The sequence below is a fragment of the Ceratotherium simum genome, chromosome 19, assembly GCF_057802395.1.
Source record: "Ceratotherium simum simum isolate JZ-2026a chromosome 19, ASM5780239v1, whole genome shotgun sequence".
Lineage (NCBI taxonomy): Eukaryota > Metazoa > Chordata > Mammalia > Perissodactyla > Rhinocerotidae > Ceratotherium > Ceratotherium simum.
Genome location: NC_141918.1, coordinates 52190640 through 52208841, shown reverse-complemented (window position 1 = coordinate 52208841; position 18202 = coordinate 52190640). Strand labels below are relative to the sequence as shown.

Genomic DNA, 18202 nt, shown 5'->3' with positions numbered 1-18202 from the left:
TAAAGTAGTAAAGTGATTTACTTTTCACATTGTTTACGTACACTGCTATGTGTTGAAAATGGATGAATTCCACAAATTTCTATAAGTCCTAACCACCTGTACCTCAGAATGTAATCTTATTTGGAAATAGGATCGTTTCAAATGTAATTAGTTAAGATGAGGTCATTCTGGAGTAAGGCGGGCACTAAATCCAGTGACTAATGTCCTTATAACAAGGGGAAATTTGGACTCAGACATGCTCACAGGCGAGCACCATGTGACGACACACAGGGAGAAGAGAGCCGTTTACACGGAGAGAGGCCCCAACAGACTCTTCCCTCACAGCCCTCGGGAGGAACCAACTCTGCTGACACGTCGTCTGAAACTTCTTGCCTCCAGAACTGTGAGACAACACATTTCTGTCGCTTAAACCACCCAGCTTTTGATACTTTTTTATGACAACCCTGGCAAACTAATACACACGCGGTTCCTTATTTAATCTCCACAAATCCCTGCAATAAGGGAGGGTCATTTGTTATATAAGAAGTGTTTATACCTATGTCCCTGATGTGAAACCAGAAGGTTTTCTTAAAGTTAGATTTTGTCATTTATCTTTAAAGTCCTGAGTTCTGGGAACCACGTGATTTATTGTGTTTTCGCTCTATAAATATCAGGACTTGCTGGTTTCTCAGCAATCATTGGACTTCAGCATGATTACTTCTCAGCTGCTGGCTTATGTGGCAATTTCGGTTCTCTGTGTCTGCAAAGCCAGCTCCCTGGACACCTTTATTGCAGCTGTTTATGAGCATGCAGTGGTATTGCCTAATGCCACCCTAACGCCAGTGTCCCAGGAAGAGGCATTGCTCTTAATGAACCGCAATCTGGATCTCTTGGAGGGAGCAATCACATCAGCAGCAAAGCAGGTACCATCTCTGAGGGTGCTGGATTCTCCGTGCAGAAACGGTGGGGTCTTAGGACACAGGTCACTGTCAGGTCAACACCCTTCAGGACGACATATGTGTCAGGGTAGCCGAGAATTTCTGCTTTACAATCAGAGTCCTACCTCTTTCTCAAAAGTAACAGAGCAAGGACACTATCGCACTTCCCTGATAGACAAGGTTAGGGAACGCGTGGCCTGCTTATCACTAGAGGCAGCAGACTTTTGAGGAACTTGCTCCAAATTCAACAACTTTGTTGCTCTTTTTGGCTACAGAAGGAGGGTGGAGGATAAATGGGCCAGGGACCAGGTGTTGTCCGTAGAGTGTCAGTGGCCTTGGTGCACTGTTGTGCTCTTAAGAGACGGCAGGTTGTCGGGTTAGTTCACAACATCAAAACGATTAAACTTAAGTTGCAAATTACTTAACAGTATATACTTCATTACAATTACAAGATAAAAATATGTCTGTTAATGCACAGTAAGTCCTTGAGTTGAATGAAGGGTTAAGTTTAAGTGTGTGGTTTGAACGAACATAGTTTAAACAAGATATTTGTAGATCAGGTATAAAGAAGGGATATATGAAGTATGATGAAAGGCATAGATACACACATATTACATATATCTATCAATAGACATTCTCATACCTAAGAAAATTTAAAAGGTTATGAAGGATTCTGAGGTTTTTTCACCCTTAGTCCAACTATTTTCTTCAAGGCTACAGCAGCTTTCAGGGTGACTTTCCCCCCTGAAAGTGCCCAGGTTGTACCTCTAGGCCCGGCATCCTTCAGGTAACCAGTGTCTGAGCCCCCTCCTTCTGAGAAGCAGAAATCAAGTTTGCAGCGTAAGGAGCAGAGAAGGCTGGAGCAGAGGGGGAAGTGACACAGAATTCGAGTCTCACGTCAGTCCCTACACACTCAGACACAACAGTCAGACAAAGTTCAGGGAAGGGGGTCATTTTGAGAAGACCTAGGTTTATAGTTAACAACTCTAAGGCGTGGCAAACCTGTGGGTGGCCTGGAAAGCTATTAATGCTTATGAAATAGTGAAGAAGTCAAATAGCAATGACGACAGTGGGATTCGAAAAGGAATGTGGTTGGGCAAAGAAAATAAATTACAAAAGCATAGAAAACAAAGGAATAAGATTGAAAGAAAAAAAAAAGCCCAAATAGTTGTTCCTCAGCTGCTCAGTTCCTCAGGTCCCCTCGCAGGCCCCCTCTTTGATTGTTTGCTTATTTGAAAAATATGTTAGTCAAGCGCCATTTTTAACAGGGTGCACATATTATTGTGACTCCTGAAGATGGTATCTACGGCTGGAACTTCAGCAGGGATTCTCTCTACCCGTACTTGGAGGACATCCCAGACCCTCAGGTGAACTGGATCCCTTGTAACAATCCCAACAGGTAAAGAAATGGATTGTGAAAAATTCAATCATGAACACGAGCTTGCTTCACTTGGGAAAGTTTTATGGAAGATCATTGCATAAGATCCACTATCAACTCTAAGTTTCAAGATAGTTTCATTATTTTTCATCTCCTATGGATACATTTAATAGGAAAGTGAACAGGAATTATGAAATCACAGAAATCAGTGCCGGAGGTAACAAGAAATCACCGAATTCAATGTGAATTTCCATTAGGGGAATGAATCTGGAGAGATGATATTGTAACTTGCTTAGGGTCACTGGGTAGCCAGTTAGTAGAAGAACCAGATCCTTGCTTGTGAACAGATAATTGTTTCCCTATTGGGTCTGTAATTTGAAAACTGTAGGAGTAAATAGCAAAATAGAGTCACATGTCAGTTTAGGATTAAAGATTTTTTTGTCCAAGCAACTAGAAGGATGTGCAACTATGACGTACATCTATCTACTGGGGCTTTGGGGGGAAAAAAATTAAAAAAAAAAAAAATTTAAGAAAACCTTAAAAAAAAAATTTTTTTTCTGTCTCATCCATAAGATAGCTGATGAGATTAATGTATATGAAATCCTTAAAGCTTAAGCTTATTGTCAACCCAGGAAGTTATGATACAGCAGAACTGTGTAAGTGGTTTAAATCAAGTCCAGACTAAAGAAATATGAAGTGTGATGAAAATAGCACTATTATTTTTAATATAAACAAAACAATGTCATCTACATCCAAGAGAATCATGTCAGTTAACTCATTTCTTTCAAAATAAACCATTGCTAAAATCACAGGAATTCTTCTGTTGGAACTGCTCTCAAAAGCACACAAACTACTGTAACTGCTTATAGAGACACTTTGATTTTGACAAGGTTCAACAGTATTTCTCTTAATCATCTACTTTATTCACAATTCATTGTATCATAATTATTTCTTATTTAACCATCTCCCATGCCAGATCTTCAGCTTCTAAGAGGCAGGAACTCTGTTATCACTACCATTATGAATTGACTTCACTTGGTTCTAATGGCCTTTCCCTAGAACCAAATTTCCAAGAGCATCCTGAAAATCACCACCAGAATGTTCCATTTTTTCCATTTTAAGGAGTCTGGTTTCCCCTTCATGTTTTCCATTAACCGATGACATCTCTGTTCCTTGCCTTCATTCATTTATTCAACACATTTTTTGAGTCCTTATTGGATCCAGGCACTATTCTGGGCAGTGGGGTGAACTAAACAGATTAAAAAATCTCTGTTCTCCTGGATCTTATATTCTAGTGTGGGGAGAGAGTCAAAAACAAAATAAATAATATCTAGTGATCTATCATTTACCTATCCATGATATGAGATGGAGTTAAGTGTTATGGGGAAAAATAAAGCAGGAAAGGTGAATATAGTGGGAAGTGTGGGGCTGAAATTTTTAGGTCATCAGAGGGCTTTACAGTGACATCTCAGCAAAGACTTAAGGGAAGTGAGGGAGTAGGTCACATGGATATCTGAGAAAACAGCAATCGAGGGAATTCTAAATACAAAGATCCTGCGGTCAGAGTGTGTGTCTGGCATATTAGGAACAGCAAGAAGGTTAGTTTGGTTGAGTGATGTGAGGGATGGGGAGAAAAGTGGGAGATGGAGGCAGATAGGTGGGAGGGGCCTGATTACGTAAGACTTTGTAGGCCATAATAATGACTTTGTTACTTGAGTGAGAAGGTAACCATTGAAGAATTTTGACAAGAATTGATATGCTGTGACAAGTTTTAGTGTAAGGATCACCTGGCCACTATGTGGAGACTAGACTCCAGGAGGAGGGCAATGAAGAAGCCGGGACAGCTAAAAAGCCTTTGCAGGGATCTAGGCAGAGATGTCGGCTTTGGACCAAGATGGCAGAAGTCAAGGTATTGAGAAATGACCAGATTCTGAATAAAGTCTGGAGGTAGCTTTGACAGATCTTGCTGAAAGATTGGATGTCAGATGGGAGGGAAGAAGAGGAGTCGATCTCATTTACCCTTCGAATACAATCAGATATCACGCCTTGTTGAGTATGTTTGAAATATCCACTGAAGCAATTGCTCTTTTTTCTACAGTCACCAACCTTTTTTTGGCCCACATCACCATTTAGCTTGGGTATTGTAGGAACACGCCCTCATCATTCCTCTTGTTTATTTTATTTATCTATTTAGCATTTATACTTCACATGCTTCCAGAAGGATTTGAGGTTTCTTAATAAATCTTATATAATTAAGAAGTAGGATAGTTTAGATGTAAAAACCAGAAGCCACATGAATAAAGTAGAGGAAGCAGTTGTTACAAGGCACCACGGTAGTGGGCTGATCATTACAACTGGACATGCAGTATGCTTCTGAGGGTTCCTGGGAGGCTAAGAGAGGAACAGTTTGGCTCAGAAGGTTTCATTGCCTCACGGAAGAAAGTTTGTAGATTTCTTGAGAGACATACTATGTCCAGTAACCTAACTCAAAAATGAATTTACTTATTCGACTTTTTTTCATTGACTCTTTCTTATGCACTGGAAACTCCACTACGTGAGTGTGTAGGAGTCCTTGTATGAGGGGCATACTTTAATACAGTGAATGTCTGCACCTGTGATCAAGGTGCTCTGGCTGGCAGATTAAAGAGTCAATCATTAGGTCAATAAGTTAAAAAAACAATGGCTCCCTGCCCCTGTGTCTGCACCTCCATGATCGGAATTAGTTATCAGCGATCAGAACACAGATCCTTAATATTTGGAGGACAGGGTCCTTATTGCCCAGCCTGCTCCCACAAGATGCCTGTAAGGTGCTCCAAGAACACCTGCATGGCTGCCTGCTACGGGGAAAGGGGGGTGGAGGGAGGTGGGGTACGGGGTAGCCACTGCTGAGCCAAGGGCTGAAATTGACTAAAATTAACTGCAGTTTACCTTCCGAGCCTTCCCCTGGAAGTTGTAAGTCTTCAAATAGACTCCAGAGTTCCAAAATAGTTGTATCAGACAGATTCTGCCAGTGCAGTTGTTATCTAGGTGGAAGGATGGTTTCCTGGTGCTTCCTACTCCGCCATCTTCCCTGAGTCCTCCTGTTTCCAAGTTGCGGTCCTTTCATTCAAAATACACATATAATTTTTTGGTGAGGAAGATTGGCCCTGAGCTAACATATGTGCCCACCTTCCTCTATTTTGTATGCGGGATGCCTCCACAGCGTGTCTTGATGAGCAGCGTGTAGGTCCGTGCCCAGGATCCGAACCTGCTAACCCTGGGCCACTGAAGTAGAGCGCGCGAACTCAACCATTATGCCACCGGGCTGGCCCCTCATTTGAAATATTTTTTAATGCCTCTTTTCTGTCAAGCGTGGATCCAGTGAACAGGAGGTGTGTCTCTTTGCCCCTTAATATCAATAAGATGTGACACACAGTATAAGAGGAACACACAAATGAATATGTGATTACAGATGATGATAAATGCTATGAAGAAAAAAATACATGGCCTGGAATCTTATCCTAGAATAGCTTCCTACAACCAAATTCCTACAAGCATGTACTTCCTCTGAAGTCTCTTCTTAATTTAATCTTTCTCTTCTATTTATGTTATTTAGGGTTTGTTTTCGTGTATATCATGTAATAGGTTCATGCAACTATTATTCTGAATTTCACTGAATGCTAAGCTTGATTTTTTTTTCCTCTTCCAATGAACACATACCAGATTTGGCCACACTCCAGTACAAGACAGGCTCAGCTGCCTGGCCAAGGACAACTCCATCTACGTCGTGGCGAATATTGGGGACAAGAAGCCATGCAATGCCAGCGACCCTCAGTGTCCCCCTGATGGCCGTTACCAATACAACACTGATGTGGTGTTTGATTCTGAGGGAAAGCTCGTGGCACGCTACCATAAGGTAGAATTAATTTGCAAATAATTCAACTACTGAGTGTTCAACAAAATAAAGTGGACAGGAAGGGAAAAAATCATTATTGTGGATAATAATAAGCATACTTGATAGGCAGAGTAGAGACAGAGCGTAGACAGTAATGGTTAGGTGTGGTGAGCTCCTACAGAGAGGATACCTGTGCCTTTAGGAGCACAGGAAGGTGTTGTTGGGAGTGTGTACAAATCAGAAGGAGCTTCCTGCCTTGAAATATAATGTCGCCTTTTGGACTTTGTCCTTGTAAAGACATGCCCTGGCAGTGGATCAAGGCCAGAATGAAAAACTACTTACCAGATAGACTTGGTTTTGAAGAGAAGGGAGCAAAGAACGTTCTTTGCCCACAGAAAACTATTAAGTGTTCTTGGCAAATAGATGTTATCTATTTCACTCCTATGTCTTATAAGATTCAAGAAGGTCTTAATAGATAAGGATTCCTTTGTGCTTACGTATAAAATGTGGATATTGAAACAAAGGCTCCTATCCACTGTGGCTGTCTCTGATTCTCTAACACTCTTTCCTGTGAAGACAGTGGTCATAGATGAAATCGGCACTAACAGATGTGAGCTGTACTTTTTCAGACACAGTGACATCCAGGCCAGCTACTTAAAAGAGATTTTCCCCCCTTCATCTTCTGTTTATTGCAGCAAAACCTTTTCCTGGGTGAAGATCAATTCAATGCACCCAAGGAGCCTGAGGTCGTGACTTTCAACACCACCTTTGGAAGTTTTGGCATTTTCACGTGCTTCGATATTCTCTTCCACGATCCTGCTGTAACCCTGGTGACAGATTTCCATGTGGACACCATCCTCTTCCCCACAGCTTGGATGAATGTTTTGCCACATTTGTCAGCTATTGAATTCCACTCGGCTTGGGCTATGGGCATGGGGGTCAATTTCCTTGCGTCCAATATACATTACCCCTCAAATAGAATGACAGGTAATGTGAAATCTTTAAGATTTACAGGTTTGATGTAACCAAAAAAGCAAAAAAATCATTTTTTCTAGCTGACATGTACTCCTTAATACAATGTTTTCCAACTCAATTTTTGCATATCCAGCTGGTGACATGCTGTAGAATCCATCTCCATCTAAATTATTTTGGTTTTATTCAACTTGAATGTACACTGCCTTTTTTTTTCAAAATTCACCACTTCTTATGTGAAACTCTCTTCTCAGCATCTTGGTGTCATGCAGTATTGTATTTCCTCTTACCTGTTATCCTGTCAGCATATTTTACTGAAGTTAATGAAATGTATAGCTTAGAGGGAGTAAAATGTTAATGTGAGTTTAAAATAACAATAACAGGGGCCGGCCTAGTGGCTTAGTGGTTAAGTTCGAGTGCTCCCCTTCGGTTGCCAGGGGTTCGCAGGTTCAGATCCTGGACATGGACCTATGCACTGTTTATCAAGCCATGTTGTGGCAGCATCCCGTATGTAAAGTAGAGGAAGATGGTCATGGGTGTTAGCCCAGGGCCAGTCTTCCTCAGCAAAAAGAGGAGGATTGGCAATAGATGTTAGCTCAGGGCTAATCTTCCTCACCAATAAAGAAAGAAAGAAAATAACAATAACAACCGTACGATCCTTTTTCACTTTCCTATTTGAAATGCCATTTCCAACTTATCACTTCCAGGAAGTGGCATTTATGCTCCTGATTCTCCAAGAGCATTTCATTATGATATGAAGACCGAGGAGGGAAAACTACTCCTCTCACAACTGGATTCCCACCCACACCGCCCTGCAGTGGTGAATTGGACTTCTTATGCCAGCAGTGTGGAAGCACTCTCGATGGGAAACCAGGAATTTAAGAACACTGTCTTTTTTGATGAATTCACCTTCTTTGAGCTCACAGAAGTCACAGGAAATTACACAGTTTGTCAGAAAGATCTCTGCTGTCATCTAAGCTACAAGATGTCTGAGAAGAGAGCAGATGAAGTGTATGCCCTAGGGGCATTTGATGGACTACATACTGTGGAAGGGAGTTATTATTTACAGGTAATGATTGCTTTGGTGGCAGGGGGTTACCAGATAAAATACAGGACACCCAATTAAATTTGAATTTCAGATAATCCATGAATTATTTTTATTATTATAAGTATGTCCCACTTTTGAAGATATATGTATACTAAAATATGTGTGGTTTTTTGAAATTCAAATTTAGTTGGGCATCCTGAATTTTTATTAGCTGAAACTTGCAATCCTAGATGTCAGTTCAATTTTAAACTAGTTGGGAAAAGGCAGAACATTTATTTGCAGAACCGGTGTTTAAAAATGATATAATAATCTAATCACAGACAGTTTTAATGGATAATTACCCTCTGATATTTCCTGCCTAAACAAATTTAGTCATTTCCCCTGTATGCTCACGAATGCCTATCTTGTTTTATAAGAAGCTTGACTCTAAATGTGTCCTGGAGACATATAGAGTTAACCTCTGAGATGTCCAGTACGATAGTTTATTGCTGCAAAGATTCAGATATCTCACAGCCCTCAACAGTAAAGGAGGAGCTATTGGAGCCTGATGAGATGGAATCCCTAAGAACAAGCAGCTTCCATATTCCTCCCATCCTGTTCTTGTCTTCCTTGATCTGGCCTGCTTCCTATTTCACCCGGATTATTGCCATATCCCCCTAAGACAGCTTCCTGTTGACAGTTTCAGCTTCATCCAGTCCATGCCCTATACTATAACTACAAAAATCACTAAAAGCCATTTCTGATTATTTCTCTCTCTTGCTTAAAATTCCTCACTGTCTTCTAATTGGCAAATCAAATTCCTTAACATAAAAGGCTCAGAAAGTCTTGATGTGTGGCCCCTTCCCACTCTCTATCATCTTCTCTCACTCTACCCACATGTACCCTGGGATCCTGTCATATTGTGACATTTCCCCATCTTCAGTGTGCCAGCATCTGCAGAACCTCTGGATGTTGGCAGAGATTGTTTCTTTTATCTATGGTGACCCCCACCTACTCATCATTCATCGGGCCTTTCAGGTCTTATCTTCACCAAGAAGGCTGCCCTGACACTTCCTGGGGCAGCACTCCCACCTCCCCTGCTGGGTTAGGTACCTCTTTCAAGTGCTCCCAAACACCCTATGCTTAACTTTATCAAAGACACGTCATGTCAAATTATGTACATACTTGTTGCAGACTGAAGGCCCTTTGAGTGCTGGAACTACACCCACCGTGGAACATTTTGTTTGCCGTATCATCAGCACTCTACCAAGGCTTGCTTATTTTGACAAACATTTATCAAGTGCCTGCTACATACCAGGTGTATATTCAGTGCTAATGATTTGAAGATGGATAAGCACAGATCCCCCTCTTGAGGAATGTAGTAGGGGAGAAAGACACTTGAGCAGACACTTCAATACAGGTTGGCATGTAATGGATATACAATGCACGTTTTGCTATAGAAATACTAAGGAGTTGTACTTACCCTAATTTGGGGATCCAGGGAAGTTTCTGGAGACATTATGTATGAGCTTATGCTATTATGGAGGAGAAAAAGAGTGGGAGGGAATTCTAGGTGAAGTGGAGACCATGAGCAAGGGTGTGGATGTGCGAAAGAGCAGTGTGTTCAGGGAAGAGCAAACAGTTCCATGTTACGAAGGCATAACATCACAAGCAATGTCGGTGGACGATGAGCCTAGAGGCAGGATCATATCCTGAAGGATCTTACCTGTCGTTCCTAAGATGTGGGCTTTATTCTGTCAGTGCTGATCTTCTGTTGGAAGGTGTTCAGCAGGGGAATGGTGTGGTCAAATCTTCTTTTGAGTAGAATATTTTGGCTGTACTGTGGATGATGAAACTAAGGGCACAAAGACTAGTTAAATTATTAAAATACTCCTATTAGGACCTGCACCAAGATTACGTGAGTAGGAATAAAAGCAGGGTATGGAGTCAGGAAATATTTAGAAAACTGAACTTAGTGGTCAATTTGATATCTAACAGGAAAGCACAATGAAGGGTCTAGAATGTGCCAGGTTTCTGGCAAGAGTGGCTGGGTGACTGTGATACTCTGAAAGGTCAGGATGTGAGGGGAGAAGCAGGTCGGGTGGCAGTGGGGAGACGCTCAGTTCAGCTTTGGGTCTGCTGGTCTTGCAGTTCATGTGGGACATTCAGCTGGAGCCATCCGACATGCTGTTGAATACACGGATCTGATGCTTAAGGGAGATATTAAATTTAGAAATACTGTTTTGAGAGTCAGCAGGATAAAGGCGGTAGTTAAACCCACAAGAGTGAATGACATTGCAAAGCTGACTACATGAGCAGTGAGGAAGAATGGCTACAGGTGGGACCTCGCTGAGCTCCAGCGTTTGGGCAGGAAGCGGACAGAATAGGAACCTGCAAATACGAGCAGGAAATGAAGGAGAATTTGAAAAGAGAACTTTCACGGACGGCAAGGAAGCAGAGACTCGCAGGAGGAGGAAATTGTGAAGTGTATCTGTGCAGAATGTTTACCATTATTGGCATAAATGAGTAGAATTTTGGTGGAATTTCCTGGGCTCATAATGGTAGGGTGAAAGGCAGATTACAGTGAATCGAAAAGTCAAAGGGAAGTGAGGATATTGAAAGAATGAGTGAGTGTTTCTTCCTCAAAAATCTTGCCTGAGACGAGAAGCAGAGAAGCAAGACAGGAGCTAGACAGAGACTTGTGGTCAGGAAGAGCTGTTTCTGTTTGTGTTTCCAATAGATGAGAGATCCTTAATTATCTCGATAGGGCTAAGAGACAGGGCAAGAAAAAAGGAAAAGAATGAAAATATAGAAGGAACCAATACTCCAGTCAGTGCTCCAAGGTGCTGGAGAAAAGGGGAAAAAAATGATATCAAGAACACAGAAAATGTACAAAATTGGAAATCAGTTAAATTATGTTCTACAAAAATACTTATTGCCATATAAATATTTCACTATATATGTTGCATATATATGGTATTATGTTGCCATATTAGTTTTTAAAATTAAAATAATTGCGATATATTATTTTTTTATTTTTTGTGCTATATTTTTAGGTTTAAAAAGTTGGTTACAAAGCAAGAAAGCACTCTCTTGGCTCTTCCTCTCTCTTTTTCCTTCCTTCCCACCTCAATCCTGTCTTCCCTCTCTGTCTCCCCCGGAGTCTTGGCCCCTCCTTGAGGAAAGCCGAGGTGGGTTCCTTCTTAGTGTTGGGAGGAAGGTTAGTTTTGCCAAGTAGAACGAAGCCCTCTATTGTCGTTGCTGGGCAGAGATCCCTTTGCTGAACCACCGTTGCTGGACTGGTTTTGGAATTTAAAACTCTAAATTTAGAAGCTTTCCTCATATATATGGTGACCCTTTAGTCTTACCAAAAACTGATGGAAAGTTCTGACCATGTGGGTGATAATTGCCCATTTTCAGCTTCACAGCAATGTGATCTAACTGGGCCTTTTGTTAGAGGAATCCCTGAGGTAAGTATGTGTAGAGTCTTCCTCTTGAGATGGTCAGGTTTCCCAAGTTTCAAAATTCTTCTAATTCTCTTCCTGAATAGGGTTGCCTAATTCAGCAAATAAAAATATAGGATGTCCAGGCAAATTCGAAGTTTAGATAAATAAGGAATATATATGTTTAAATATGAGTATGTCTGTGTGATATTTGGGATAGACTTACACTAAAAACTATTTTTAGTATTTTTAATTTATCTGAACTTCAAATTTAACTGTGATGCCTGACCCTATTCCTGAAGGATGAATGCCTTGCCGACAGCGTTTCGAGAGCCAAGTGGGAGAAATGACAGCAGGGTTTGGTGGCGGAGGGAGGCGGTCTCAACAATGATTCATTCATGTAATCCCCTTCAACTGTGTCTTTCAAAACCTCCATCAGGACATGTCTGCTTTACCCTCTCTGGAAATAAATGCCCAGGCTTTTACTGAAATAGGGGAGGGGCAGTTGCTCATGCTCAGTATCTGAGGCATCTTTAACAACTTCCCATCAATTTCCCTTACTTTAGCCACCATGACTTTACCAGCGTCTGAGGTATCTAGTGTTCCCAGGGATGGAATCTTTTGAGTATTCTGCAGTGTCCATAAGGTTGATTATTGGCTTTCCCCACTGCCAGTCTAGGAGTTGGCTTTCTTAGGTCTGCTAAATCAGTTAGCACTTCTGTATCAACACCCCAGCTTCTAACATTGTGCTATGGTCTATCCTCCTGTTCTCCTATCCTTGTGGATTTATTTCTTTAAAAAAAAGCTAATGCTGGTTTTAGTAGGATTTCAAGGGAATGAAACAGATGGATGTGTTCATTCTAGCTTTACCTGAAAGTAATTTGAATCCCATCTTAACACACTTGCCCTAAAGCGCTTGCTCTCCAAGTTCAAAAGTAGAAGCAGGGACACCTGCTTAGTTAGAGGCTATTGTTTTAGTCCAGCAAGAAATGAAGGCGGTTTGGAGTAAGGCTTGGAAGATGCCGTACAGATGGAGTTAAATGGATATGGAACTTCCTTTTAGGGACTTTGCATCTGCATGGTGAGATGACTTGCATATTTAGATTTTATGTTCACGTGGCTGTGGAGTAGAGTGTAGTATAGTGTAACTATGTAGTGCAGTGAGAGCTGTTCCAGTCCTCGCTCAGATATAAGTACCTGACTTTTCCAGATCACAGGGCTTGTCTCTAGATCAACTCTAGGGTTCACTACAACTTGAAACTTCTTTCATTGTGTGAAATAGGGAATAAAATAGAGATTAAACGAGTGTCTAAATTAAACCTTTTTTTAAATTGAACACTCTTGATTATTTAAAGCGTCACTGACTTGAGAACAATGAGGGTATAGTTGTTCATGGCTCTAGACCAAAGATCTGCTCGTTTCCTTATGTGGTTTAATCTGGGTGTCAGTGAAGTGCAGGAAGCGCTAGGGTCTGCAGCCCGTATTGTTATTATGGGTTGCAATAGTTGCTCAGCAATGAACTGGATTAACCTAATGAGGAAGTAATGCTATTTTATCAAACAAAGAGGCAAGGGCATTTTTCTAGGTCAGGCCAGCATATCGATCGGCTTTGCTGGAACTTATTGATTTGTTTTTACTTTCCTAGGTTTGTACACTGTTGAAGTGCAAAACCACAGATTTACACACTTGTGGTGACTCAGTGGAAACTGCTTCCACCAGGTTCGACATGTTCTCGCTCAGTGGCACTTTCGGAACCCAGCATGTCTTCCCTGAGGTGCTGCTGAGTGAAATTCAGCTTGCACCTGGAGAATTTCAGGTGCGACTCTTTGCTTAATCTTGCCAATTCACTTCATGTAAGAGGAAGCACTTTTTGAGTACAAAACCTACCCAGGCACTTACAAATATCCTAAACACTGCCATTTGGAAAGGGTAAAATTATCCTTAGGGAGCATGAAGGACACCAAGCAGGCTGTGTTTCTTGTCTGGAAAGCCTTACTATAGTAATTAGTGTGTCCTTGAGAATAAAGAAATATGTTATTGTGGGGACTATGAGGAGGCTGGGCTGTTTAAGGTCTGTTGAACAGGAAGAAGACTCAAGAAGACTTTCAGGACCAGTCCCACCAGAGGCAGCCCCTTCACATCACTGGGCAGTGAGGGTCTAGGGAAGATGAAAGGAGTGCTTTCCTGGTGTGGGTGAAGGCCCTGTGTGACCAGAGGAGACAAGGAAAGAAGGAAAAACTGAAGGAGAATTCAACAGTGACTGATGTTGGCAAGAAAGCAAAATTTTTTTTTAGGAGCCAGAAATAATTCCTCACTGCATGAGTGCTCTGCCCAGCCACATTCTCCACTGACTTCTCTGGCAGGTTCTGCTCTCATTCTGCTTTCGTGGTGGAAATAGCTGCTGCAGGGAGCACGGGACAAAGGGCAGGTGGGGAGGCCGTGCCAAGCGAGTGACAGAGACGGCAGAGGCTCAGCTCAAACCCCCCTTAGTCAGTCCCTTCCCATCATTTGGAGGAGGTTTGCTTGTCTGAGAGAACTAGGTTTCTCTCTTCTATACTCCCACATCCATTGTTTTATGGTTATTAACTCATGGAATGCTTCCTCGATAAGTAAGCTGTAAGATATTGATTACAGGCATTTCAATAATAAATTAATCAGTGCCAATTTCATAGCTCCAATTTTTCGTATAGTCTGTACTATTTCAAACATTTCTGATAGAACAGAATCTGACCATTATTTTTGTTGTTTCTTCATCCAGTTGTACTAAATTTTAAAACTGTGTTGTGGGGTTGTATAACTTAAAGGTAGACCCAGCCCACTCCTCTGTGTTTTCATTAGGTGTCAAGTGATGGACGCTTGTTTAGTCTGACGCCGCCCTCTGGACCTGTCCTGACGGTGACTCTTTATGGGAGGTTGTACGAGAAGGACCGGGCATCCAATGCTTCATCCCACCTCACAGCACAAGCACTAGGAGTAATGCTCATAGTTCTAACACCCGTTGTGTTCTCATTACGTTGGTAGAATATTTACATTTTCTCTCTTTTATTTCAGATAATTTAAAAAATGATGGATGAGAAAAGAAAGATGGGTCTGTGCTCTTGATAATAGTGATTGTGGACTCTGGTGTAAATAAATTATTAATATATATTTATCTTTAGTTAGACACACACACATACACATACACACACACACACACTCACTGCAGTAGACAGCTTACAAGATAGCCCCCAGTGACCCCTACCTCTAGGTTCCATGGAGAGATTCTCCATGATTAACTGTTCTGCTACTATTAGCTTTATCACCTATAGTAAGTCTGAATCTATTACCACTTTTGTTATAACACAGATCTCTTATTCAGTTCTGTTTAAGAGTTCCAATGATTTTATTTGTTTTCTCTGTTAGTTATTTACCTAAAGAATACATTTCAGTTTCTTAAGGGCTGAACCGTGTCTCCCCAAATTCATATGTTGAAGTCCTAACTCCATACGTCAGAATGTGACTGTATTTGGAGATAAGGTCTTTAAGGAGGTAAAATGAGATCATTAGGGTGGGCCCTAATCCAATATGGCTGGTATTCTTATAGGACAGATTAGGAGATTAGGATGTAGACATGCACAGAGGGGAGACCATGTGAAGACAGAGGAAGATAACCATCTACAAGGCAAGGAGAGAGGCCCTCAGAAGCCACCAACCCTGCCGACAATTTGATTTGGACTTCTAGCCTCCAGAATTGTGAGAAAATAAATTTCTGCTGTTTAAGCCAGTCTGTGGTACTTTGTTATGGCAGCCCTAGCAAACTAATGCAAATTCCAATTCTCTCCCTCCTCCATTTTCTGCTATAAATTGAAGCCTGAACAAAATGGTTACCTAGTAAGAATATCCAGCTGGCTGGGCTCCTCAAGACTTAGCTAGAGACTCTTAGGGAAGCATTACTGATTAATTGATAGTGAAACCACCATCATTGAAGATCCTCTGGAGTTAGGAATCCAGAAAGTCACACTGATGAAATTATGTAATGAATCTGGCATTAAGTGTTCTTTTTCAGTGACAGCAGAATCTCTTGACATTATACAAATTAGTGAAACAAAGAACATCTTTTAAATCAAATCATCTCCCAATGGATAGACTGTCCACATAGCCCTGATATCTACCTCATACTGCACAAACATGACCTTCTGTGAAGAACAGCAGGACACTTGCATCAGTGATCCATGTCAGCAACACACCATTTGGAAATAAACTTTTTTTTGTGGCAGATGCTTCTCCTAAAAAATGCTATATCATCAAATAAATATTTGAGTAAAATTTATCTTGTGCTTTTGGGTGACATTAACTGACTTTTAAAAAAGACGTGTTGAAAAATAAAGTTCCTTATATATTTAGGAACAGGAATCACCATGGCAATGGTGTCAATACTGTCATATGGTTTTTATTTAAAGCAGAAAACATGCTGATGTATCAGTGATAGGCTTAAAATATTAAAGGCTTCAAAAAACCCTAAATGCTTTTTTTCTGTTGGATATTGACAAATATATTAGTTATCCATTTTGACATAACAAATTACCCCCAAACTTAACAGCTTAAAACAATAGACATTATCTTATACAGTTTCTGAGAGTCAGAATCCAGGAGTGTTTTAGCTGGCTTAGGGTCTCTCTTGAAGTTGTAATTAACCTGTCACCAGGGCCACAGTCATCTCAAGGCTCGACTGTAGCTGGAGACTCTGCTTCTAAACTCACTCACACGGTTGTTGACAGGCCTCAGTTCCTTGCTGGAAGTTGGCTGAAGGCTCTGTTACTCACCACATGGGGCCTCTCCATGGGCTGCCTGAACGTTTTCACAAAAAGGCAGCTGGCTTCTAGACTGAGTGATGAGATAGGTAAATAGATAGATAGATAGATAGATAGATAGATAGATAGATAGATAGATAGATAGATAGATAGATAGACAGACAGACAGATAGAGAGAGAGAGTGAATGAGCCTAGGATTGGAAGTGACATCACTTCTGGCATATGCTATAAGTCACACAGACCAACTGTGGTACAATATGGGAGAGAATAACAAGAAGGCAGAAATATCAAGAGGCGAGGATCATTGCAGGTCATCTTGGATGCTGGCTATCACAGTAAATATATATATATATATATTCATGTTTCTATATGTATATATTTGCTATCTAATTTTATAACATAGGATTGTTTTCCTTTTCTTTTTGCTATGTGTAATATGTCTTGCAAAATATATTCCCAATATTTATATCTGAAAAGCATTGTGCTAAAGAACTTTCTACGGTTACTTAGTATAATAAAGATTAAATAATAATCTCTACTTTTGGTCTATAGTAAAACTTAAATTGATTGGATTAACTAGTTTGTGGCAACACCATCTCCTCCTAATAAACAGCTGTGACTTTTACACTCACTTTTCAGAAGTCCACTTTATAAGGGAATATACATGAAAAGTAACATAGAATAAGTAGCATAAGTTCCAGAATCATTAATTCATGAAGTGACACTAGTAGGAAAAGGAGTCTTAAAACATCAACATATTTACTCAATTAACTGATTTTTTTAATCATCAAGGTTTTTTTCCTAATAATCTATAAAAATATATATTAAAAAAGTGGAAAAGTCAACAAATAAGTGTTTTGAATATCAAGAGCAATAAAGAAAAAGTCAAGTAGGAAGTCATATGAATGTCAAAGATTTTTCTGAAACAAATCATTTGGTTCTTGTACTGAAACTAGCCCCTCATTCCTCAACATCCTCTAATTCTCTATCCTGTGGATGTTCTGGGTATGTTCCAAATGCATGACTTTAATTTTTGATTTTGAAAAGAAAAATCTTTAGATGGGGAAAATGTCTTACATTCACTAATAATACTTAGGCAGCATGCTCTTGCGTACAGTAGGATATTGCTCTAGGTACAGACAGTGCAGAAACAAATCTGTGTTCTAATAATACTATTCTTACCTGTCTGGGGTTGGTGTAATTAAAGTGAAATGTAGTAGATAAAATAGTACGTAAATATGGACTTAATAAATCTGAACAGCACTTTAAATGTAAAGACAATTTTCACCAGAACTTCAAATATAAGGAAAGCAACCTATAAATTAATAGTGCTGAAGTGTAGTGCTATTTTATGCCTTTCTTATCATGGTAATTTAAAGATTAAACATAAATAAGAGCTTGTACTCTTGAAAATTGAGATCCACTATTTTACTGAAGTTGTTTTTAGTGAATCCAAGGAGAACAGTTTGGAAAATTAAATTAGGTCTAACACGAAACAGCACTGAGAGGGACAGAGGAAAGGAGAAAGGAAAGGGGGAACACCATGAGAGATCTCCATAATTCAATAAACATGGCATTTCTTTTTTTTAACTAAAAGACAAAGGCTCTTACAGTGGCAATGCAAAAGAACACATGTTCACTCACACATGTGCGTACACACACAGACACATCCTGATGACTGCACACTGGGCACAGCACTTGTAGGGGCAGACACTTGGACACAGATGCAGGTTAAAATGTGAGTCAGCTGTGTTTGTAATTCTAGAAAAGTGCTTATGATTGAAAGGTTTGTGTGGGTAT

At 40.4% G+C, this 18202-nt stretch overlaps 1 protein-coding gene across 1 annotated transcript; it reads left to right on the top strand.

The window, feature by feature from the left end:
* The first annotated feature begins 659 nt into the window (after nt 1-659).
* Nucleotides 660-14829, top strand: LOC101403374 (pantetheinase). Its single transcript, XM_004422330.3, has 7 exons — nt 660-902; nt 2186-2316; nt 5998-6190; nt 6865-7156; nt 7849-8210; nt 13257-13427; nt 14450-14829. The coding sequence occupies exons 1-7, from the start codon at nt 690-692 to the stop codon at nt 14630-14632; spliced, it is 1545 nt and encodes a 514-aa protein (XP_004422387.1). The 5' UTR covers nt 660-689; the 3' UTR covers nt 14633-14829.
* The last annotated feature ends 3373 nt before the right edge of the window (nt 14830-18202 follow it).